Raw genomic sequence first — 26,039 nt, 5'->3', positions numbered from 1 at the left:
CTGCTTCAATTGACAAAGTTACAATTTTTTTCTCACAAATATTTTACAAAAATGTTCCGTATTTATACACATTTCTTTACAAACAAAACCTACTTAACTCACAGAAAATTATAACAATTTAACAAAAGTTGAAAAACAATAAAGTATTTTATCTAATATTAAATTGAACTCAACAAAGGTTTTTTTCGAAGATTTGGGGCTTTATTGTGAAAAAACGGTACAAAATATTTTATTCGAAATATTGGCCATCGCTAGCTACAACTTTCGCCCATCTTTCGGGCAATTTCCGGATGCCGTTTCTCCAAAATTCTGGCCGCTGCTTGGCTATCCATGACTCAACCCATATTTTGATAGCCTCGTACGAGGAGAACCGCTGGTCCGCCAAATCGAGACTCATATGCCGGAACAAATGATAATCGGAGGGAGCTATGTCTGGACTATACGGCGGGTGGGGTAACACTTCCCAGCCAAGCGTTCCAAGGTATTTTTTGACAGGTTGAGCAACATGCGGCCGAGCGTTGTCATGTTGCAAAATAACCTTGTCGTGCCTTTTTACCGTTTCCGGCCCTTTTTCTTTCAATGCCCGGCTTAAACGCATCAATTGCAGTCGGTAACGATCCCCCGTGATTGTTTCGCCCGGTTGGAGCAGCTCAAAATATACGACGCCCACCTGATCCCACCAAATGCAGAGCATGATTTTCTTGCCGTGAATATTCTGATTGGCCGTCGACGTTGATGAGTGGCCGGGCAAACCCCATGATTTTTTGCGTTTTGGGTTATCGTAGTGGATCCATTTTTCGTCGCCAGTCACCACCCGATGCAAAAAATCCTTCCGATTTTGTCGCTCGATCAGCAATTCGCACGTAAAAAATCGCCGTTCGACGTCGCGCAGCTTCAACTCGTACGGGACCCAATGTCCTTGCTTTTGGATCATTCCCATCGCTTTTAGACGCTTGCAAACGGTTGATTTATCAACGCCCAATGATTCAGCAAGCTCTTCATGGGTTTGGCAAGAGTCCTCGTTTACCAATTCCCCCAATTCCGCGTCCTCGAACTTTTTGGGCTGGCCAAGACGCTCCTTGTCTTCGGTGTGAAAATCACCACTTTTGAATCGTCGAAACCAGTACTCACATGTTGAAATCGACGGAGTATGGTCTGGGTAGGCCTCCTGCAGCAATTCACGGGCTTGGGCTGTATTTTTTTTCAAATTGAAGCAGAAAAGCAAAGCTTCCCGCAAATTGCATTTCGACGGCACGAAAGTTGACATACTCGGAGCACGAAAACACTGCGTTGTTTATACTTCAGCGAAATGACAGATACTGATAAACAAAGCCTAGGGATGAGGCTTTGTCATGAATATATATTCAGTATTGCCAACGCGATAAAGTGATAAATAGCGCCATCTGTGTGTCACCTTTAAAACTAATTCAACCTCCCAATATTTAAATTTCTAAGAACAAGAGTGCAAGTTGTGCAAAGATCTCAAATTATAATTTTTTACTAACTTTTTAATAATAAAAAAACACATTTCAAAATAAAAATAATTTATAAAAGGCGCCTTTTTTGGCTTACAATAAGGTAATATACAATTTTTTGCGTTCAGTGAGACAACAACGACAGAAATTTAAAATATAACACAATTTTCAAGAAATAAATAGGATTCCTATAACACGCACATATTGTTTTAATGTTTCTTCTACACATTTTTATTTAGTTTAGATCTTAATATATGTGATAATGTAAAAATCCCTACACTAGATGCATTTAAGTCTAGTGTACCATTTCTCATTTAGAATATACGCCGCGAGTAATTCATTTGTTGTTGTGGTGGTTGACCTGGTTGCCCTTGCATTATCTGCGGTTGTCGCGCCAAATGCTCGTGTGCCGCGGCAGCATTTCGACCAGTTGCATAGCCTTGGGTTATGCTCGGCGCTGATTTTGGATTCTAAACAAAAAGCGAAAAATTAAATTAAATCACAAATTTCCAAATCCATTAATTTATTCTACAGGGTGGGCCATATAGCGTTTGCTTTTTGAACCACCTATTTTTTTGAGAATAGTAACACAAATGACATGTCAAATATGTTCATAATATACTTAAAGGTTTGAAATTTACGAAATGGGACGCTATACGCTTGAACAAAATTAAGAAATATTGAAAACCTATTTCCAAAGTGGTGAGTCTTCTTCTTCTTCTTTTCTGATGAAACTCATTTTCACATCGGCGGCTACGTCGCAAAATTGTCGGATTTGGGGCTCAGAAAATCCACACGTTACTGTAGAGAAGTAAATGCATCCACAACGAGTCACTGCTTGGTGCGGATTTTGGTCTGGCGGCATCATCGGGCCATTTTTTTCGAAAATGAGCGAGGAGCCGCGGTTACAGCAAATTGCAAGCGTTACCGTGACATGCTCAACGAGTTGTTTCCAAAAATTGAAGACATGGACGACATTTGGTTTCAACAGGACGGTGCAACTTGTCACACTACCAAAGTTACAGTCGAGCTTTTGGCTACCGTTTTTGAAAACCGATTAATCAGCCGAAATTTCCATATCAATTGACCGCCTAGAAGCTGTGATTTAAGCCCGTTGGACTATTTTTTGTGGGGAGCCGTTAAGGACAAATGCTATACGAACCACCCAGAGACGATTGATGCTTTAAAACACGAAATCGAAGTTGCTATTCATGAAATTGGAGCCCAAACAATCGAAAATGTGCTTAAAAATTGGGTTGATCGAATGGACTACTGTAAAGCCAGTCGTGGCAGTCATTTGAACGTTATTATTTTTCATTCATAAATGACAATGTTCAATCTTCACATAAAAAAAAAGTTTGAAAAAATATTGATTAGTTTTTTTTTATAGCCGATTCAAAAAGCAAATTTTACATGGCCCACCCTATATGATAAACTAGTGCTGATATTCGGTAAGCAGTCTCTAGTCACAAATAAAGACTTTGAGTGGTGAATTCTTATTTTTAGACCAATTGCTATTCAACAAGCAGTCTCTAGCAGGCCACAGTAAAAATAATATGGAAGACACGATTATTGCGTTTTATTTAATCGAAAAAAAAACAAACGCAAAAGTGAAGCGAGGCTACTTTTCTGGAATATAGTACAATGTTTAATGAATACAAATAAAAAGAAATTTTATCATCTTATAGAAATGCCCGTTTACGAAATGGCCACTCTACGAAGTGCGCAGACCCATTTTTGATGGAAGAAAATATTTTAAGCTTTTTTTAGGTTTTAATTAGTTAAATACTGGTTTCGGGTTAGTTAAATACTGGTTAGATACATGGTGAAAAGGTTTTTAGAGGTTTACTACCCAGCAGACCGTTATTCGGCTCTCAGCGAATTTGACAGATAAGCCGACGTCATGCGTTTCGTGTTTCACTAATTTAAATACAAATATTGTAAAACACAACACGAATGACGTAGAATCCAAAGTTCCCCTCAAATTTTTTTTTTTTCACCATACCTAACGTGCAAACCTGGTATCTATCATCCTTGCGTTAGATATACTGATTAGAAATACTGTTTAAATAATGGTTAGATACAGGCCATTAAAAATATTTGCTATTTTACTTTATTTCAGTCCTATACTTATTTCCAAATAGCTCATATCAAAGCTGCATAGGAAATTGTAATTTGCAACTTAGTAGTCGAGCATAAAGAAATTAGCTACCAAATGCTGCTATACTTCCTGTAAAAAATATACATTTATTAGCATAAAAGCATTTTCAGTTTTCATAACGAATTCGGCATTAAGGGGATATTAGACGCTATTGACTGCAGCCATGTCACCATAATTTCTCCGGCATCTTCAGCAGGAGTTACTCCTCATAAGCACATGGACGATAAGGGATACTCTAGTATTATCGATAGGTGACATTTTCTCCTTTTACACATCTTTTAATAATCGATTCACAATTTGGTTTTTATAAGAGATTTTTTCAGTAACAAAAAAAATTCAAGGAATCGATTAATAAATTTACTTGCAGTAATTATGCACATTTCTAACTGCAACCCACTATGATCTGACTGCCTCTATTGGTTTTCACCACCAAATTTGGTGAATTTTCTGTGACTACAAGTTGCTGAATACCCATATCGTCCCTAGTCACAAAAATATTGGGCTGTTCGAACTGCAATAATAGCGACAGTGTTAGTTTTTATGAGATAGCGTCCACGTTCTGTAGCATAATTTCCAATGCCAAAGTCGCGTCGTTTTGTCAGTAAAATGTTAACAATCTGATGCTCATCACCAGCTACTCAAGCGCAGTATAAAATTTTACACTGCAGAGTAGCAATGGAAGAGAATGAATAAGTTTTTATTTAATAATTACTACCTAAATTTTAATATTATTTATTTATTGATATTAGGGCAAAATCAGCTTCAAACTAAATGAAGTTATTGGCTCATATTTTCAAACCCCTTCGGTGCGGTATGTATTCTGCAATATTGCGGCAGCTAACCAGCCGAGTATCAAAAATTAGCTATGAAAAAAGTAATATACAGAGTCGCTAGCACATATATGGCGTTCACACCCTTTCTGGATGTTTGGCCGAGCTCCTTCTTCTATTTGCGGTATGCGTCTTGATGTTGTTCCACAAATGGGGGGACCTACAGTTTTAAGCCGGCTCCGAACGGCAGATATTTTTTATGAGGCAGAAATACACTCAGAGGTTTGTCACTGCCTTACAAGCAGCGACCGCTATTAAAAAAAAAAACTTCTATAATTTTGATGTTTCATGCACGGGGATTCGAACCTACGCACTTTCGAATGATAGTAACGCACCAACGCATTCGGATACGCCGGTCGGTAACATAACATTTCAAATTTAGTGACTTCAGACTGATGCTGAATAGCAGCATACGAATTATTTAGATCTCATGTGCACAGATACACAAATTCGTGTTATGAAACTCTTAGTGAAATATGTGAATATAAATATATATTAAGTCATAAACTATGTTATATGTACCCTAACCTGTCCCGGATTGCTGCTAATTTGCATAATGTTGGGATGCAGCGACATGCCAGGCATGATTGGTGTATACACTACACCCTCTGGTAATTGATGAGGCGGTCCATGCCCCGACGGTCCATCGTGTTTCACGTCAGGATGATAACGATCACTGATTTTCTCCATTGTAACTTGTGGCTTTTGCGTTTGCACACCTGGTGGCACAGATGACACAGGACCTGATTGTGAGATGGGTGGCGCATCCAAACTAATATGATACACTTGTGTGGGTTTCGATGATCCCTGATCGGATTTCGAAACAGGCACGGAAGATGTTGGCTGCAAATCCAAGTGGAAACCCTGTCGTAATGGCAGACCATACGGATAAATTATGGCTGGGCCACGCCCATCCGGTTGTGGTTGTGGTGCATTACCTGTAGCAGGATAAAAGAGTGCACCCGGTCCTGGATACTGAGTCGGCGGTTCTGTGAAGTGAAATAAATGCAGTTTTAAAATATTTTAATTTAGTCATTATGTGATCTTACTGTTCCACGCCACTCGGGAATACTCAGCGCCACGGCGGCTTTCATCGTGCTCTGTGAAAAAATTATAGTTAAATGATTTATGAAAGATTGAATGCGTGTAAACAATGAAACGAAGCTTGCAAAGCAGAATTCTAATTGAAGAATTTTGTCAGCCCAACCCTCTAATACAATATGTTATTGATGTTTTATATTAAACTTTAAGATTGCAAGTATATTTGTGAAGAAATATTTGCTGTGGATTTTTGAATGGATTAGCCTAAAAAGTGCCTGCAGTAATTTCATATGCGCTGATTTTCATCTGCCTTTGTATTTATAAGCTCAACATAATCATGTAGGTCACGGAATCCGATTGATTGTGAATATGAAAATGAACCTTAATACTGTTACAACAACAATAGCGAGTGAAATTAGTTTTGATGTACTGAAAAATTAATAATTTTTTAATTTTTGAACTCGTTTTTGATTCACCCTAAAAACTAACTGTAAAATTAGTGCGTTAACTACGTGTGCGGTTATTTTGATAGAAAAGGAAACTTGCAGAAGTCTATGCGACCATTCCAATCCTTTAAACGTGTCTGAATATGTGTAAGTACACATGTTGATTGGTGTTCGAAATTAGTTCCATTATTTTATCAAAAAAAAGTTGTTGTTTCCATTTAAAGGAACATCTATTTTCCTACAACCACAATTGGCAACCAGTCTTAGATATGCTGTTCAGTAGACAGGGCTAGATTACGTTCTGGATATTGTAGCAGGTTAAACTCCTACCTATCCAGAATCGACCCCGACATACCAAACATATGTCCGGCATGTAAAGGCACCCAGCACGACACTAACCACCTTTTCACATGCCCCCTAAAACCGACTCATCTAACACCCCTCTCCCTCTTCTAGATGAGCTAGACGAAGATGACAGGTGATATACCCGACACTGGCGGGGCTACGACTACTGTTAACAAACAAACAAACCACTCTTAGAAATGAGAGGCATAAAAGAAGTTAAAAATGATGTTGCTCTGGTGAATTCCGACGAGCCGTAGACGTTCCGATGGTGGTGCTTAACGAGGACACCGGCGCAGAAGCCATGGAGGCTGGAGTAGAACATTCCAGATGGGAAACATCTATTGCACTGATTACATCTAACCGAAAATGAGTTCGGGGGGAGCCGTCTTGGACAGACGCAGCAGAAATAAACTTCGAGCTCAATGCCAGCCCTAAGAAGTGTTAGAAGCAGCCTTGCTGTACGAAGCAGGCAGGTTTGATAGAGCTGCTGCAACAACAACAACCTCACCCAAGATTTTCACGGAAAATGGCTTTCAAAAGGATGTATGAAAAGGTAGTTAAATTGCACACATCCTTTTGAGGAGGGCCATAATTATTTAGCTCGACTTAAAGCTCTTAACACCAAGTGCCCACTTTCGCTATATTGCCTTTTACGAATCCACGCGCCATATATGTAAATATGTACCTATTGCTCATTCATAAATTGATGATAAATTGTTTACTCTAGCATTGTTATTATATTAATGCTACTCTCTTTTATATAATTTTAAATTTACTAGCATCTTTGCTTGGAACAAATCAAATTATCAAATTTACATTGAAATGTACACTAACGAACAGCAAAGCGCATTTAAGATAAGGCCGTTCCGGCACGTTTGGTTAACAAAACTCGGCTACGAAATCCACTACCTACGGGAATTCCACAAAGAGGTGTTTTGGGTCCAGTGCTATACTATACTATATTTATAGCCGACATCCCTATATCAAACGATATTAACATGGCGAAATATGCTGATGACACGACTATTATTGCAATCTGCAGTTTCCCGGGAAAAGCATCTTAACTTCTACAATCAGAACATGCATTTTTGGGAACGTGACTATTGCAATTGAAAATTCGAGTCAGTTCGCAAAAATCAATTCAAGCTACTTTTGCATTGAGGAAGGAAGACTGCCCAAATTTTTCTCTTAATGGTTCCAAGATACCCCAAAATGATACTGTTAAATGGACATTCCCATGGCAGCCGATTCTATGTTACCGGAATCACTCGGGTTATTCCCGACCAAGGGCTACCGCCCCAGTAAACTAGCCCTGCCTAGTGTACCGTACTAACATGGAAAGCCCATATCAAAGAAAAGCACAAGCAACATAAAATTAAAACCAAAAAAATGCATTGGCTTTTGGGTCGTATTTCCCAAATCAGGATTGAAAACAAATGACGCCTATAAAAAACTATATTAAAGCCTGTCTGGACTTATCGCTGTTCAACTTTATTGTAAGCGCGCATTAGTTCATTACTAATACAGAAAATCATATAGATCTTATATAAGAAAATAAGTGGCAGACATAAATAAAAAATAAAACAAAAAAAATTATAGACAACAGTTTAACTAATAGAAGACTGAAAGGATGTCATAATTTAGTTCTCCCAGATAGAGTTTAAATCTATTAATTGTGAACAGCAAATCTTAAGTAAAAAAATATGTTAATCTTAAGTTATTTTTATAGTTAGTATATAAAAGCTAGCTCATTGGAGACTAGCCACTCCTGTTAAAAACTAATGTTAACAAATTTGCTTATTGTCTCTAAGAGAGATGGCAAATAATAAATGAGTGTAAAGCATAAAAAATATTTTATCTTACTCGGCTGAGCATAGTTCGTGTTTTTATAATAGCTCTGATGTGTTGGAGGGGACGGACTCCGAGTGCGTTTAACTGGCTGATTTGTAACAGACTGAAAACAACACATTTATATTCAAGATTATATATTACATGACTTGTGCTACCTACTTTCGGTATAATAGGTAATTGGTGATGTTGCATTCTAACGGGTGGTATGAAGACCTGCGGTGGCGGAGGTGCAACATTCACTTGCTGTGCTTGCAGTGCTTGCATTGCGAACATTTCATTGTCTTTTTGTTGTTTTTTACGATTTTCATCTTCGTTTAACACTTTCTTCAATTGCAAAAATAACTGTTGTTTCTGATTGTGCAAATCTTTAATTTGTTGGTCAAGTTTGGCAATTTTGCCGCGTGTGTCTTCTAACGAGACATCATTCTGATGATCGCGGTCTTCCCGTTCTTTACGCAAACGCTCCTCTTCCTCTTTCGCATCCACCTCTGTAAGGAAAAATACATAATTATAAAATTTGAAAGGTACTTTATAATACTCACCTTCTTTTTTACGTTGGCGCTCCTTAAGAACAAATGCTTTTAACGCAGATTTGAGGCGTTCCTCCCGTTCGGCCTTAGCAGCAGCCGCATTGCTATTATTGTTACTATTATTAACAGCAGATGCTGAAGCGGAGGGCATTTTAGAGTTAAACTTTTTCTCCGTCATCCTTTCCTCCTTCTTACGATATTTACTGAATAAACCTATTTTTGTAGTTAAACATTAAAAAAGCAAAAACAGAAAAACACAATTGCACAGAAATATAAGCATCAAGATTATTCCTGTAAAATTAACACAAGTAAAAACACTCTTCTTCTTCCTATTTTTTGACAGAAGCTAAATACTTATTGGTGTGAGTGGGGTTGCCGTGCAAATTAACTAGGCATCTCAACTCTCAATTTGTAATTGCCTTCAATGGTCAATTTCAATGAAATTACCAATCGAGACCGCAAATTGAATGAGTTTGGTAAAACAAGTCATTAAATATATTAAATCATATATTGCCAACGTCTATGAAGCAATGCAATGTTTGACAGCCAATTTGGTATTTGTTTGTGACGCTCGCATTGGCAGCATTTTTGATCATTTAAGCTTTCTAGATTTTTCCCTTCTTTGCAAATAAAAGATTCGCCCAGATTTCCGGCGTCCTTCTTTCTTCTTCATCGTATAAATCAAAGCATGTTTTCAAACAATCGAGAGCGCGAGTTTACTTGACGACATTTGAAAATGACGATAACATAACAGGCAATAAAAACACCTGATCTATTTCCATCGCATTAAGTAAAATTTTACAGTTGTATTAAAATGAGTAATTGAGCATCGATTTTGAGCACGGTTTAATGAAACAATTGTTGGGTTCTACATTTATTTTTTGGTTTTAAATTTTTGAAGCGTGTTGTCGTGTTATACAATTTTTGACGTTTAATTCTTCAAGTTTCTTGGGCTGATATTGTAACTGAAGTGAGAAATAGTAGTTTAATGTTTTTTACTACAAAATATATTATTATTAGAGGAAAGAAACATATATATTTTTTAATGGGTAACTTATTGTTTCGCACTAGTGTCAGATGTAAATAAATCCTTTATTTTAATTGAAGGCAAGACGCACACATTTTGACGAGCTTTTTTTGAATATTTATTAAAAACTCTTTGAATTGCAATAAAATATTTCTCTATTTACAGATTATACATTACCAAAGACAGAGGAGCTACTTACTTAGCAATTTATAATTTTGTCGGTGATCACATTTGTTGATGATATTTTAATATCTGATTCATCATTATCATAGGCTTCTTTTGAGATATGAACATCCCTTATGTTTTCAATAATCTTGGAAGGACTTTCAATTTTATTTGACAGCATGGCAGCACGATAATCGAAGAGTGCTGCTTCTTTTGCAGAACTAGCCCAATACAATTTTAGAAATTAAATTTTTGTTTTTTGATATTTGTTAATATAATTTTGCTGCCACTCACGTAGATATGTAAATGTGAATATTTCAAAACACTAATACGTTTCGCTTTGTATTGAATTCGAAAAAACTCCCTATGACCTGATGTGATGGCAAAAATTTGTAGATGAAGAAGCAACACTGTTGAAAGGTATTTTTCGCCAGACAAAAAGAGCGAGACAAATCAATGCCCTGTCATTTGTGTTGAAGAAAACAAGTGCTGTTGTTTAATGTGCGTGTCGATTTATGTATTTATTAAATTAAAGGAAAATAAGTTAATAAAATAACTTAAAAGTTAAGTTAAAAGTGAATGTGATATAAAGATTTAGTGTGGACTAAAAGTGCACGAGATTATTGCGAGTAAAGCACTTTTATCGTGTTTTTATGCCGAAAGCCAGGGAATCGGTCGCAGACATATCGGGCAAAAGTTAGAATAAATAAAAAAGAAATTAAGCGTAATAAAAATTACTAGAATTAAAATAGCAAGTGTATATGCTTCACAACTAAACAGTGGAATCCAAAAATAAACTCTTAAAGTCAATATCGGTGTCAAAAAGCAGCAGCGCGGAGCGTGTGTTTGTGTGTATAGCAACCAAATAAGTGCCACCAAATAGCAGCACATTATCTAAGGAATCTACAGCAGAGAACATGGCGAGTAAGTATGCAGCAGTCAAAGATTGTATAAAATGCATTTTCATAAATTTTCCACATAATTGAAAACTCTTATATATGTTTGTTTGTATGTATAGCTCTTTTTGTAGTAAGCTAGATAACTTCATTGCTGCTAGTAAATAAAATTATTAGGTGCAATTGACTGCAGAGGCTTGCACACATTCGTTGCGTTTATGCCAATGTGTTTATCTTGAACAAAAATAAACAAAAAGGAATTTCAATGGGCATACTCCTTCTCTTTGTATTTTACGTGTAATATATACGTACGCATATAGAAGTGGTAGCAACAACAACAACGGGTTGGGTTTTAAATGAGGACAACCGATTTCGGGAGTAAAAGTGGTATCGTTGGAAAGCTGCAGTCCTCCCTTCTCCAAATATACCCACTTTTAGCTACCGCGAGTTTATTTTATTTTTTGTGTTATTTGTAGTTAAAACTTTTAATTTGTTAAACACTCGTCGCGTTTCTCCTGTGAATGTTAGTACCTACTGTTCACCATTTTTCTTTCACAAACACTTTATATTATTAAGACTGATAGCATTTCTTGATAAATATAAAACATTATTTATTAAAAAAAACATTAAAATACGATTATAAAATAGTTTAATTTGCACTCGGTCAAGTTGTAGCTAAAATTGTTCGAATTTGGCAGCTAACGAACGCGGTGCCCTCGAAACTACGCCTAGTACACATTTTCACTTCATTGCTGCTTGTATTATGTTTATTTCTGCCGTCTCGTAAATGTTTTGTGGAGTGGATACCCTTAGCTATTTATGCAATGGTTTTCCTGATGCAGTTGATGCGTTTGCTGTACCTGCGCAGGCTGTACGGATTTAAACTCACATTCGGCTTTTGGAAAATTAGGGCCACGATATATGCATACACAACTGTCTGCATGTCCATGCTACAAGTTCAGTCAGATGGCAAAAGTACTCTTGCACTAAACAGCTTTCCAGTTGCGCCATAAAGTTCTTGTGTGAAAAATCAATATTTACAATCGTTTCTCCTCTAACTCCTTATCATGTATGCATCACCACATATGCGTGTGCTGCAATTTAATCTATTTGTGTCTCTGTGCGTCTATTTCAACTCAAGCTATTCTCCTGACAGCGACACATAAACGGTTGGCATCGCCCCCATCCACGACCCACGGTCAACCCATTGCTCGATAAGCCGTGCTCATTAGACAAATGTGACTCCTTTGTAGTAAGTGTGCAATGCCTGAGTGGGTTTAGTAGCGATTTGTGGTCGGATGGAAATTAATTGTTAATAAATTGTTTTGGATGAGTGCACAAAGGGTTACATACGCATGTAACTAGTATATTTAAATAGAGGAAAAGGAAATTTAAATGAACAAAACCGGTAGTTGGAAGGCAGGGTTTTAATTGTCATGGAAAGATAGATCTTTTTAATAATGAAGATTCGAGATGTTGACAAAGTTTTAAATATTTTGACTTGAGTTCGTCCCTGATTTGTTTTTTTTTTTTCTTTGGAAATGCATCTGTTTGTGGTTCTTGTGTGTTTGTTATCATCGAATCCTATTAGTGTAAAAGGAATTCTGTTGTACAAGTCTATATGAAAATCAACCAATCTGCGAGTACTTACTTGCATACATACTATACATATGCATGATAAGAAGTTTTTTAAGCATTAAAACATTAATCAGGTTATCTCTCCCGTCACAGAATTATGTTACAATAGGTGTAGTCACTGATATTACACATTTTGTTTATTTTAATAAAAAATTTGAATGATCAACAAAAATGTTTTCATAAAAAATACACCGTTTGATTGCATTGCTTATTATTTTTCATTTTTGCATATATTCAACTATGTATGCACATACATACGTATATAACCTATATCGCGTAAAGTTTGTAAAAGTTCCAAAAATGCAAATTTGCAACATGTTTTTAATTTCGCGCATAGTTAAACTGTTTGGTCGATATTCTAAATGCAATTTTTTATATGTACGTACATTTATATGTGCACATCCATTTTCTTAGTAGGAAAATACCATTTACTTTTATTTTACTTCCGTTTATGGTAGCACAATTATTATGCATACATAATTTTTCGGCTTGCTGCTTTATACTTGAATTCTTTGGAGTACAATATTAAGACTAAGTCATGAATAACTAATTACGTTATAAATCCATGAGCTAAAAGAGATCAAATTATACTGAACTAAATATAAATATTCTGGTGGCTCAGTTTCTAGCCGCTCATGTTGATTTTTGACAATTTCGTTTTTTCGCTGGTCATATTGCATAATAAAAGCAAAAGAAAATCAGCGTCAAAAGAAAATGTGCACAATATATTGAGAACTACATACTACAACAAAAACCACATATAAGGTTAAGTTTCAAACTTTGTACTGAATTTGTTAGAACTTGGCAAATTTTCATCAAAATTTCAAATCTTTTACCCTGAATTTTTAGAAAAATTTCGAGCAATTTTATAGCTCATTGAATTTTGGTATAATAAAGTGTAAGTGGTTCAAAAATTGCGTTGATTTAAAAAAAAATGTCTGCTAATGGTATTTGATGTTTTCTAAATACAGAAAATGCACAACATCGCGACCGAAAAATATTCTTAAAAATCGGTGTGATTTTTTGACCTACTCGAAACGTGCACTTTTTTTTAGAAATTCTGAGTAAACAAATTGAAAATATGCCGATTTTTACAAATTTTATACAAAGCTCGAAAAGTTGCTTTATACGGTTCATGTTGTTGTATGAATTCTATTTTTATAAAACAATAATTAAATAATAAAATATTATCATTAGCCAAAGTACTAATTAAGTTAAGGTTATATTGTACATATCCCTTACAAATAAAATTAAAAATAATAAATAAAATATAAGAAATAAAAATAAAATTTTGTATGTAAAAGACGTTGAAAAAAGCTTACAAAAATTGAAATATCGTTTTTCATTTTTTTTATTGTAAAACAAAAATCCTGAAAATACCCTAAATTTCTTAGCTCCAACCACTGGGACACTTTAAAGATTTTCAGTGAAATTGAGGTCTGGTGCCTGAGCTGGCCAGCGCATGACCTTAACTGTGTTTGAAACGAACTGAATTCTTAGCCAACTTGCTGGTTTGCTTTGGGTCATTTCATGCATGTACACCCATTTGAGAGGCATCTTCCACTCTGGTAGCATGGTTGACTCTATTATCTCCAGGTACCACTTGGCATCCTTGGTTTTCTTTTATCCAATATACTGGATCAGTGCCATAGTAGGAGCAGCTTTACTATCCTAGTGACTTATTCAGGTTTAAAAGAAGCATTATTTGGCTTTCGTACAAATTCTCTGCGTGCTTTGGAACTAAGTAAAGCAATGTTTTGTGCTATGAGTATAATGTTTCCAATATATGCCTGACTTCGAATATTTTCTTTATATTATATTAAGTTTGAATATCTTCAGTGGTAATTTCCTGACTGTCTTCATTGCTTATTACGTTTCAATTCTTGTTTTTCTTACCAGTGTTACAATTTGCTAAAAATTTATAAAAAGTAAATTTGAATTTTTTACATCAAGTAATAGAAGCATTTTTACAATTTCAAATTCATTTCCCTCGTCCATTATCAATACGAAATTGAATTCTTTGAAATTGAAAAATGTTGTTAATCAAATGTTGATTTGGCCTGCATCTGCATTAAATCATTTTTTGTGATTTCAATTATTTTCCAACTCGCTTTTTTTATATTATAATATTTAAATTTGGCTTCTGAAAAGTAATGCCTATATGAATGAAAAAAAATTAAAAGTGAAATAACGCTTTGAAAAAAAGGGGAAAATATACTGATGTATAACTTTAATTAGCTTGCTTCAGATTCATTGATTAACTTTTGTATGGAATGTTGAAAAAGCGGTCCCGTACATCAACAATTAAAAATACCCAATTTCTGTATGACAGAAAAAGTTAAATAAGTAAAGAATTTAATTTAATTTCACTAAGGTATCGTTTTACATTTTTGCAAGTTATAAGTTCAAGGTAGCCCAAAATTAATCATGCAATTTTGTTTTTGAAGAACCTTTTTGCTAAATAAAAAAAAATCATTTGGAAATCTTTGTTTTGATCTTTACGCGCTTACTTGCTTGTCTGTTTGTATACTGCAGCAATTTTACAGATTCATAAGTGAAAACACTCTCAGCTGGTCGTCAAAAAATGCCCGCAGCTGAGATCATCTGATTCAAAAACGCTCTTTTATGCGACCCCTCAAGCAAAAAGACCAAGCACTCACATTATCACACCAAGGGTGCCTGTAAAAAAAATAGGAAGAAGAAGAGTATGTTTACTTGTATTTTTTACAATGACTGCTGCGGTAGTTCACAAGTGTCAAATATGATTGACGTACGACGTCATTTGCAAATATAATAAATTTATCGATAGGGGGATTAATTTTGCGCCACCTTGTTATTCCCTCAAATACTTCTCAATATTTCCACTCGGATAGACATTTCTAAACTTTCAGCTAATATTCATTGAGTTTTAACGATTATTTAATTCGCTTAGATTTAGTATGCTCGATATCGGTATCTCTTTAAATTGGAGTAATTCTTTGTAATAAATTTGAGGAATTTCTCTTAATCAGTTACTGAAATATTTTAATCTTTTATGGTTTACAAATGAACGGTACTGATCTCTGTCATTAAAGAGTTTCCGTATTCACTCACGCTGTCAAAACTTTAAAATATCCACTAGGATATAAATACATATATGCATACACACATACATATGTATATACCTTAAATACTTGTGTGCAGAAATTCTTTCTTCACCATTGTCATACCATTTCCATTTTGAGAGGAAACGAAAAGCCCAAAACAAAGTTCAAACGCATTTTTTTATATTGCTGCAAGTGTTGCCAAGTTGTGAAGTCGCAAATAAAACCAAATATTCATGTTCGTACATATGTTTGTACGGGTATTTCTGCTCAAATGTAAATGCAAAAGTGCAATGTCTGTAGTGGCTTTCCACTTCATGTACGAACATGCACATGTACATATGCACAAACGCATGTAAGTATGTGCCTTGCCGTCAATAAAAAAAAAACGGGCATGAAATGTGGGATGTTTGTTAGGGAAAAGCAAAAATCAAGAGAATGTAAAATGGAAAAATTACAACAAGGACAAGAGTGGCAACAGCAATCACAACAAACAACTAAGTCTCTATGTATGCACATATGTACAGGCACTCAAAAGACATACATACGTATATATGTAGCTATGTATGTATATACATACATACCTATGGAAGTTATGACAAAAAAGAAGTACGGGCTGGTATTCATGCATACATATCTATGTATGTACGTATTTAAAACGTTACAACTTACGCCTTACATTAACAACACATCCTTCCACATTTTGCTCGCTCGACGCCTCGAGGATCAATGAAGGCAACAACAAACCAAATAACCAGCTAACACAATAGTCAACAGCTCTTCGGAACAGCAGCATCGTTATCCTTATGCCAGCAATGCCATTCATAAAATATATTACTTAAAATACACAAACACACAAACGAACCGTACAAGATATACATATGTAAGTACATATCACACATATCACTCATCATCCTCCCTCGACGCAGCACGCAGCCAGATTCCTGACGCCGTGTTTGATGTGAAGCTTACGCTTCAGATCTCAGACTAGCTTCGCCCATCACAACATGTTCGCATGTTCGTGCAATTATTCGTACGTATTGTGCATACATACATCGGAACAGAAACAGCACCTCAACCATCAGACTAAATGCCAATAGCAATGATGGCAGAGTTGACGTTGGCGGGGCGCAGTTGTTCATGGCGTCATCTGTGGTGGTAAGTGATACCCATTTTACACGCGTTCAATCTGCATAAGCTCTAAGATTGTACATACACGCACGCACACAGGGAGCGCCACACAGTCTCGTTGCGTGACTTATAAAGCAACAGTAACAGCTGTGCTCAATAACCAAGTGATACCGCTAGTCGATGCGGGTAGTCTACAAAACGAGTACCTCCTGCTCCACATCTATTACCACCTACCGGTTAATTGGTCCTTTGTGTGTTAGATGTGTTGCGCAGCAGAACTTGGCACTCGTTGTCATCGCCCACCCCCTTCGTAGCCGCTATTTCGAAGGATGCTTGTCGGTTTAGTTGATAAAGCGATTTAGGCAACATTTTTTTCGTTTTTTTGTTTTCAAAACCTATAATAGTAAAGGACACACTGTTAAATTCTAATAATAATTGGATAATTTTATGCTGAATTAGGTGGTTACCTAACATAATTAGTAAGGGTCCGTTTGTCCTATAGTATTTTTGCGTCACACAGAAAGTCTAATTTAGTATTTAGTAAAGCTGTCGCCATCAATTGAAGTTTTTCACTATGTTTTGGAGCCAGATAGGCCATGCTTTCACTCCTTTTAAAACCACTTAAATTTGCACAAATAAAGTTTTTCAGAAGTTATTTATTTGCAACATTTGCGCAGAGGTGCAATGAAAATTTCAGATCTCCAAGAATATTTTCTCAAAATCCTTTTTGTTTTCTAAGCTTAAATTGGCAAAATGTAAAAAATACATTTATTAGTATAATAAACTAAAACGTTTTCAAATCTCAATTTTTAAACATTGCTGGGTCGATGAGTCTTTAAAAAGTATATACTATAAGCAACACTTTGTTCATCGACACTTTATTTTTCAACAGAATCCCCTTTTATAAAATTGCTTCGCCGATCCCCTCCTCATTCGATCTAAATCTTTTACCGCCGAGTTATTTCAAAAAATAATCCAGGTGTTCAAGTGAGCAATTCGAAGACTAATGCATTGTGGAATATTTTCTATTGCCAAATACGGTAGTGTTTTTCATATCGGTGACGTTGTGTATTGATTCAAAACCTACTATCCTTATTTATTAACAAATTTACTTCGCTTCTTGCTCAAAACACTTAAATTTGACTAAGCAGGCTCTGACTCAGTCTATGTACATCATTTGTTCGTAAGCCTGATCAGAATTTCGCAATGTAGAGCATGCGAATGTAACTGAAACACAAAAGCGGTTACCTCTTCATATTTCATATTATTGTACTTAAATAAAATATATTATAAGAAGAAAATAATAAGTCACGTAAGCATTAGGTAAGAAACACCAATTATATATAATATAATTTTTTTCGCTTTTATTCAATTAGTACGCGCTTATCCGAAGGCTTCCCGCTAGACATAATTAGAGCATACCTTTCTTTTGGCGAGTTTGGCCAAGCTTTTCTGTCAATTTACAGTGTACGAGTATGTCTTGATATTAGTTATTCCTGAAATGGAGAGCTTTACAGTTATATGCTGTCCGTGAACGGCAGCTGGATTTTATGAGAAGCTGGTTCATAGCAGAAATGCACACACACTTTTGTCATTGCCTATTATTTGATTTTCACATCCCACAGTGGGTTCGGTATGAGTGATGAGAAGTGGTCACGTGCCAATACTCGCGAATACTCCATTCATATAGAGTCCTAATAACAATGTCTTAACTTTGATTGCTAACAGTTTAACTTCCAGGTCTTGTGAGCGGCCGTACGGTTAAACGTCTTTTTTGTTTTAGTTTTGAATACCATTTCATGAGCCTAATCGAATGCACGTGACATATATTCTCCTTTAGTCTAAAGACTCGAAGATGCGCGTTCGATCCGATCTCATCAGTAATGAATCATGGCATTTGAACTTCTTTCGAATTTTATGGGAATAACAGAATAATTTAAACTTTTGAATGGATGATTACCCGACGAAGATACAAAACATGCCATACGATTAGGACTCATGCATGATGTTACATCTTCTTCTTAATTAGAGCTGAAAACGCCTCAACAATTTCGCGCCAGGTTTTTGTAACGAATAAGGCGCTTTCCTCTTTCTCTACCAGTACCAGCAGATACCGCATCGAATATTTTCACGTGGGGATCGTTTATATGAAGCCCCATGAAATGATACATTAACTACATCTGGTGACGTTACTAACAAGTGGTGATTTCATTTCCAAATATCAACTTTCTAAAAGGGCAGGAAATGTTGTCAAATGCGTTTATCCACATGTAATCGGAGATGGTTTGTCAAACCGTTATTCGGCATTGAATAAATGAAAAGGGAGAGGTTTGTGCTTCAGTTCAAACTTCATTCAAACACATCACTCTCAATATACCTAAGATGAATCTCAGTAAAGACTTCGTCTGGCGTATCCCCACAGTTTGGTGCGAGTGTTGGTGTGTTGTCCCATGGCAAGGAAGGGCTCGAGTTCTATCAATAACGAGGCCGCAGCCCCTCTAGCCAATGCATCCGCTACTTCGTTCCCAGGGATGGCTCTAGATCTTGGGATCCATATGAGCGGGATGAGATTGTGCATTCCTAACCAGTTCAATTTCTCGATGCACTCATAGGCTAATGATGACTTAACCTCAAAGAATGACAAATGCTCTGAATGCCGCTTGACTGTCGCTCAGAAAGGTAATTCGCTCGTTCTGGAGATTTCTGTCTAAGTGTATCTCTTCACATATGTAGACATATGGCATATATCTACTTCCGCCTGGAAGACGGAGGAAAAAGTACCCATTGGCTCAGACCGCTTTGTTTTGGCGCCATATATACCAGTCTATGCCTTCAGATATCTGCGAGCCATCTACATTCCAACGTGGGGTACATCCTTGAAGTTTCCTTTCGAGAACAGGCGTACTCTAGTTTACTTTGAATTTCTTCTCAAATTTAATGACCTCAGTGACGTCATCCCAAGTGAAAGCTGATGGTTCTTTCTCTAGTCACAATAAGCAGAGTGAGCTTGGCTGAATTGAAAAACTATGAATGAGAAACGGTGTCACCTCGACCACCACCTGCATCGCTACTGTAGGGCAGGTGCGCGTCGCTCCCGTGATGCACACAGATGCTAAGCGCGAAATTTAGTCAGGCGGACCACGCGACCGCTCAATATACTTTCTTTGGTCTAATTATCATCCATCTCAGAATTCTTAATTCTTGGACTACGACCGCCGGATTTTCCTGCACTTTGACACAGTTTTTTGTGAATTAAATTTTAATTAAAGAAAAAACTCGGCAAATCGGTCAATGTTGTATGCGTCATCTACGTTTCTGGTGGGTTTAAAATGCAATAAAATTTGAGAAGAGGATAACATTTAGAAATAGCCTAATGAGTTATGTTTAATGCCTCTGCAAATTGCTCTAAAGTTTGGATATCAGATAGCATTTCAGTTCAACGTCTAACATTTTTTTGGGCTGCCAGAACACTTCTTTTAGAGTATTACACAAGTACAAAATATCTGCTTTTTAATACAATTGAATGTGTTTAAAAAGTTTTCAAATTAAAATAAATAAATGGCCCACTGTTCCTCGACCGCACAAGGCCGACTGTCAGTTACCGTAATTGCCACAACTTCACCTCTCTTCCTGACTGTTCCTATTCACTTCCTATTATATTCCAAGCATTGTACTCAAACAATATATTCTGCAACAATTGCCAACTAGCAGTTTACTGTTAAGCCGGTATCCATTCACCACCAACGTGGTGGTGGCTTATTTGTATTTGTTGCTGATAAGAAATTTCCCAAAAACAAAAAAATAAACAGCCTGTTAGAGCAAACTGTATGTATCCTTGTGTTGTGTGAAGACCTGCAAGGATTTCTCGAAGAAATTGCGCGAGCGCTTAAATACTCGTACTTATATTTGTTGGTGTATTCGTGTGACCTGATGAAAGTGCTATTTTTTGTTAGTCCTTTCAGGAGTGTATGTAGCTGTGTCTGTATGTGTGTGTTGCTTTTGCTGGGTTTATTCATTTCACGCAGATTACTTAGATTAGCTGAAACTCACTTCAGAAATTTATTTAGCATCGCAGTAATTGAGCCACATTTGCCTCTGCTTTTGCTCTACTGCTCTTCTTTGCTACAACTAGGCATCTGCCGCAGAGGGTTAAATTTGATTGCCCTTTAGCTGCCTTTTGTTTTCGTGTGCTTTTTTTTTTTTTTGAAATAGCTTAACTGCTTTCCGCCTTGCCACTCTCCGTTGTGCCTGTCTATTCGCTTGCTTGACAGCGTCAGCCAATTCAACTGGCAATATATTGTTGGCGCTTTTGTTGGTTCAGTCATTCAACATCGTCGTCCCGGAGTCGGTGATGCTTAACGTTGTTGCTTATGAATTACTGCAAGTTGTTTTTTATTGCTAATAAGATTTTTTCATTGTACACCCTGGCTATCGCACAATCACCCCGCACAGTGGAAATATGAAGCGCTCACTTGCATACCAAAATTCACCATTTTTTGTTGTTTTTGTTTTTCTCCTTTGGTTTTTACATTCCATTCAACGTTACGCTCCATAAAAAAAATTTATAAATTTACTGGGCCACCTTCATTGGATTAAAGTTGGTAAACTTTGTCTACAAGTATCGGTTTTTATTTTTTTTGTTTCACTCTTTTGTCAAGTTTTTTCTACTTTCGGTGTATAGCACTGTGACATCATTGTGTGGACCAATTAAGTGACTGCGTGCTCTTGCATTTTGTGTTTAAATTATAATTTCGATTTCTTTAGGTTCTTTTTTGGCAATAAAGCGAATGCGAATTGTACTTAAATCATTTGGAAAATGTGTTCTGACGTTTCTCAGATGTATGGAAGTGCAACGGGTGTCTCAATAAGCCCCTGAAAATTATAACTACGCCATTTAAATCTAACATTTTATTTGCCAAGCGGCATCTTTCAAAAGTATGCTCTATAGTTTTCCAACTGATCTGTCAAACAGTTTTTTGTAAAAATCTTTTTTTTTTCTTTATTTTGTTCGTTTATTAATCACTCATTTGTTAGGTGTCAAAATTAAATTATTTGCGGGTCAGTGCAGGCGGAGAGGGAAAATTTGTTTTCTTCTCTTCCAGTAATAACGAGTGGTACCTAACTTAAACAAAGAAAGAATCTCACAACGCCTAAGTCTTGGGTCTCAGAAAGTTAATTTACTTTATTTTTGCGCAAAAAATAAAACAACAGACAAACAAATTAAAAGCTTGAAAATTAAAAGGAGTAATTTTTCAGGCTAAATTCAAGCACTTTCGATCTGTGCGAGATTAAATCATGTGAGGGGGCTACAAGGGTGCACACATAGTTATAGGCTCGCCTAGTCAAACTGCATTAACTGCTGTGGTATCAACTGGGCAGAAGCTAAATACAGGGTAATGGTTGGGAGAGTACTTAAAGAATTACCCATTGGGAAGTTACATAAGAACTCCGTCAAGCCAAAAGGCATATAAGACCTTTTACCTACAATAGGAAACTGCATAATATGCGTGAAGTAAACATCAGGAAAATAGTTTGCTTTCTGACAAGTCACTATTTCTTAAATTATCATCCCTCAAAAATTCACATTGGGATTGAGACAGAGTGTAGACTGCTCATCTTTCATCGAGAGGAAATGAATCCGAATGAAATTAAGAATGCTCCTGTTGCAATTAGTTAATTAATTATCTAAAAAATGGAAATTCGATCATTCCTTAGAGTACTGACATATTAATACCTATGACGCAAGGTGAAAAGGCGACACAGAGGGGCAAGTGTTGATAAAATTATGGAAGTTCTTTGTTAGGACCGGCATGTGAATACTTATTCCATTGCCCACGAATTGAAGATTGGTCAAAAAAAAGTTTGAAATAATTTCATAACGAGAAGCAGCATGGAGCTAGCGAGGCCACTGTGGTGCCAGGGCAAACGTTAACTTCGTACATAAAAAATAAACCGGTTTAAAAGTAAAACTTTTTGCTTAGAATATATACATGTTCCTTTTCATGTTCCTTATCTTAAGGGGTTAGGCCACTGTAGCGGTGGAAAAATTTGAATATTTTGGGATGTTTCTCTAGGACAATAAAATAAATCCAAACTCTAAAAATGTACTACTGTAAGAATATTGTCCATGTAATAAACTGTAACGGGTCAAAATTAGAACACATTTTATAGCCTGAAATTGCACAGAATTCTGGCGGGGGCGGACTTCTTGCTTTCCGTTATTTTTAAGACGGCAAAATAATTAAATTTATTTCTATTTTCGGGTTGCTTTTCTGAATACTTGATGCCAATTTATTTGTTTAGATGCAACAGCATTCAAATAACAAGTTATTAATATTCAACAATTTAGAAAGAAGTGTTTTGTTTCTGTAGTAATGAGCTTCCACGAGTTGCTTCTCAAATGTAGCAAATGAAAAGATTTCACTACAAAATTAATTTTATTGTAACCACAAAATGTCATTTGAATACTCCCGTCGTAATTGTGTTTAACCGACCGAATTTTCTGATGGAAGTAGATCAGCTGATTATCACCCGTTACACGCTATCCCGCTGCAATTCTGTTCGAGGGCTAAATAATTTTTTGTTTCAAAGTAATATAAAAAAATGGTGGCTGCAAAGCTTTTTTTCAAGAAAGATCTTTATTTGAAAAGTTGAATCAGTTTTTAATATACGATGAAGAGAATTTTTTTCGATTATATCTATAAACGGCGATAATACGGCTTTAGAGGTGAGCTATGTAGCATTTTCTTTGAATATGGAATTTTTCCAAAAAGGAACCGTTTGAAAAAAGTTCAAAACTAAAAGAAAAAATACTCCACAATTTATTGCAAATATCGAATTTCGCAAAACCGGTGCATTTAAAAAACAAAAAATTCAAAATTATAAAAAAATAAAAATTCTCCGAGAAAAGCTGTTTTATGTACTTTTATATATAAAGGGTGGTTAAATTTCAAGGGCCGGTATCGATTTTGAATAAAATATAATTTTTTTAGGAAATTATTGTCTTTTCTCTTTATTATGATAATATTGGTATGGCTCAATTACGTATGGAACAAAATATCGGCCAAATGGCCGCCGCGGCCTCGGCGTCACACCTCCATCCGATGGTCCAAATTTTCGATGATGCTGAGACATAATTGAAGTTCTATGCCGTTAATGTGCCGAATTATCTTATCCTTTAGCTCTTGAATTGTTGCTGGCTTATCGACGTACACTTTTTCTTTCAAATAACCCCAAAGAAAGAAGTCCAACGGTGCAAAAACATACCGCCCAATGATGCCGCCGGCTCATAAACCACACCAAACAGTCACTCTTTGTGGTTGCATTGGTTTTTCGGCAATCACTCTTGAATTATCATTCGCCCACGAAGTCCGCGATATGCATTTTGATTTGAACGCCCGTTTTCATAATAAGCCTGAATAACTTTAACGCGTTGCTCGATTGTGTATCTCTCCATGGTTCAAATTGAGTTAGTCTGAAATTGAAAAATGTGAAATGAAATGCAGAAAACAACTTGACGTTTAGGTGTGGTTCACATTTAACATCGGCCCTTGAAATTTAACCACCCTTTATTTACCCTATGATCAAAAAGTACCGGGCTGACCGCGAAGACTGTTTTCTTCGATTGGCGTAGTGCACCATGAGTACCTTCCATCGAGCTAGGCAGTCAATATAGAATATTATTTCTCCGTTTTGAAGCGTTTGAGAGATGCTGTACATCGCAAACGACAATTCTTGGATTTTGCATGATGATAACGCGCCATCGCACCGAGCCCAAATGGTGCTGAATTATTTGACCAAACACCAAATAAATAACATCGTGCAAGCACGGTATTCACCTGATATGGCCCCGTGCGACTTCTTTTTGTTTCCCAAGCTGAAGTTACCACTTCGTGGAAGGAGATTTCAGTCGATAGAGGATATCAAAGAGAATACGACGAAGGAGCTGAAGGCCATCGAAGGTCGGCCTACCAGCGGTGCATGGAGGGATGGGTTAAACGTTGGCACATGTGTGTTGCTTCAGACGGGTCATTTTTTGAAGGAGAGGAAATAAATTTGCCTGAAATATAACTCTGTTATGTTTTATTTAAACATTCACGGTACTTCCTGATCATAGGGTACACAGTGTGTCGAAAATATCCATATCTGTATTTCCATGCAGAATATGTTTGTGAATATGCAGTTAAAGTTTTGAGTTAATCGTTCAAGATTTGTTAAAAAGAGTCTAGCCGATATGACAAAATGTAGATTCTAGAAACACATGTTTAAGGGATAAGACTACCGTGACAGAATGAAAATTAGACCTTTACAAATATAAATATATTTTTTTGTAACGAATCTTTTTATTTACGTTTCGTACTTGTAATGAGCTTCAAAACTTGTACTACATATATTACAAAAAAAATGTAAATGGAACGAAGCAGTTTTTCCACGACACTCCCTCGTGGAGGGTGTGATGGTTAAGCACCACAATTTTTTTTCTAAAAAAAGTATTCTAAATGCAGACTTTTTAAAGTTTTATAAACCGTAGCCGTAGAAAGTAGCAGAAAGATTTATTAAATATTTTTAAATTACCCAATCGAAAAAGTCCTACATCACTCCGTGTATAATGTATTGAAGAAAATGTGTACAAATTTTTACCCAATGGGTTAAATGATGTTAGTTATCATTCCATGCCGGCCGTGTTGAAAAATATGGTTTCGAGACAAACGTTAAAGAAGTTATAACAGAATTTAAAAGTGTTATAGTTTGGAATATTTTCAACTTACTTATTAATCAAGACTGCAATATTATTTTTCCAAACAGCACAAATGTTGTTTAGTCTCCTTTGGGTGTACTTCTTTTAGTTTTCTTGCCTCCTTTGTAGCTTCCTGCAGTTTAAAGTTAGCAAAAGTGATGACGCTAGACGGTTTAGTAGCCTTCTGCGCTGTTGTTGTTGTTATAACAGCTAAGCATTCCTTATAAATGGTTTGGAAATAATGTTAGAATGATAGTTCTAGACCGGATATATGTAAATCCGAGTCGTTTTGGTAACGTAGAACCAACTTTCGTGAGAACGAGTTTTCTGCGCTCTCCACAGCTTTGTCTGTAAATAAACATAAACTAATTAAAGATTTCGATATTTTTATTGAAAACGTCTTGAAGATATTTCTAAAAATATGCACTTTTAAGCTAGGCTAAAAAATCGATATTTTGAATTTCAGGGGTTTTTACCCCTTCAAGTTTTTAGTGTGTTCGCATGCATCGGACTGAGAAGTGACGTACCGAAATTAACAAAAATATTTATTTGAATATTTTTTCCCACCTTAATAATTTGAGTATGACAATTTTTAAAGATGTATGAAATCCAGAGGTGTGGGTAACCACAGACCATTAACCAGCTCTCAGCGATTTTGAAGAAATCAGCTGTTTGTTTATGAA

The 26,039-nt window shown here is 36.1% G+C and overlaps 2 protein-coding genes across 2 annotated transcripts in view; one reads left to right on the top strand and one right to left on the bottom strand.

The window, feature by feature from the left end:
- Nucleotides 1-1,527: 1,527 nt before the first annotated feature.
- On the bottom strand, nucleotides 1,528-9,004 carry LOC129246370 (G protein pathway suppressor 2). The gene is made up of 6 exons (XM_054885129.1): nucleotides 8,692-9,004; nucleotides 8,309-8,637; nucleotides 8,162-8,252; nucleotides 5,516-5,566; nucleotides 4,995-5,455; nucleotides 1,528-1,945 (listed from the first exon to the last, which is right to left on the bottom strand). Exons 1-6 carry the CDS (start codon nucleotides 8,855-8,857, stop codon nucleotides 1,790-1,792), a joined length of 1,254 nt encoding a protein of 417 aa, XP_054741104.1. The 5' UTR covers nucleotides 8,858-9,004; the 3' UTR covers nucleotides 1,528-1,789.
- A 1,340-nt stretch (nucleotides 9,005-10,344) lies between these two features.
- The window catches only part of LOC129246367 (GTPase-GDP dissociation stimulator vimar), a 49,784-nt gene continuing 34,089 nt past the window's right edge, over nucleotides 10,345-26,039 (top strand). Inside the window, exon 1 of the mRNA XM_054885124.1 lies at nucleotides 10,345-10,795. Within this exon, the coding sequence (XP_054741099.1) occupies nucleotides 10,789-10,795 (7 nt within the window). The 5' untranslated portion in view covers nucleotides 10,345-10,788. The remainder of the gene's footprint in view (nucleotides 10,796-26,039) is intronic.

This window comes from Anastrepha obliqua, chromosome 4 (genome assembly GCF_027943255.1).
Source record: "Anastrepha obliqua isolate idAnaObli1 chromosome 4, idAnaObli1_1.0, whole genome shotgun sequence".
NCBI lineage: Eukaryota > Metazoa > Arthropoda > Insecta > Diptera > Tephritidae > Anastrepha > Anastrepha obliqua.
The sequence above is the reverse complement of the archived record's forward strand: the minus strand, read 5'-3'. Positions and strand labels throughout refer to the sequence as shown.

Coding starts and splice junctions, on each gene's coding strand:
- LOC129246370 (XM_054885129.1), bottom strand. CDS start 8,857: ATGACGGAGAAAAAGTTTAACTCTAAAATGCCCTCCGCTTCAGCATCT. Junction 8,638..8,691: donor GCGCCAACGTAAAAAAGAAG/GTGAGTATTATA, acceptor TTTTCCTTACAG/AGGTGGATGCGAAAGAGGAA. Junction 1,946..4,994: donor TTAGCAGCAATCCGGGACAG/GTTAGGGTACAT, acceptor CTTTTTGTTTAG/AATCCAAAATCAGCGCCGAG.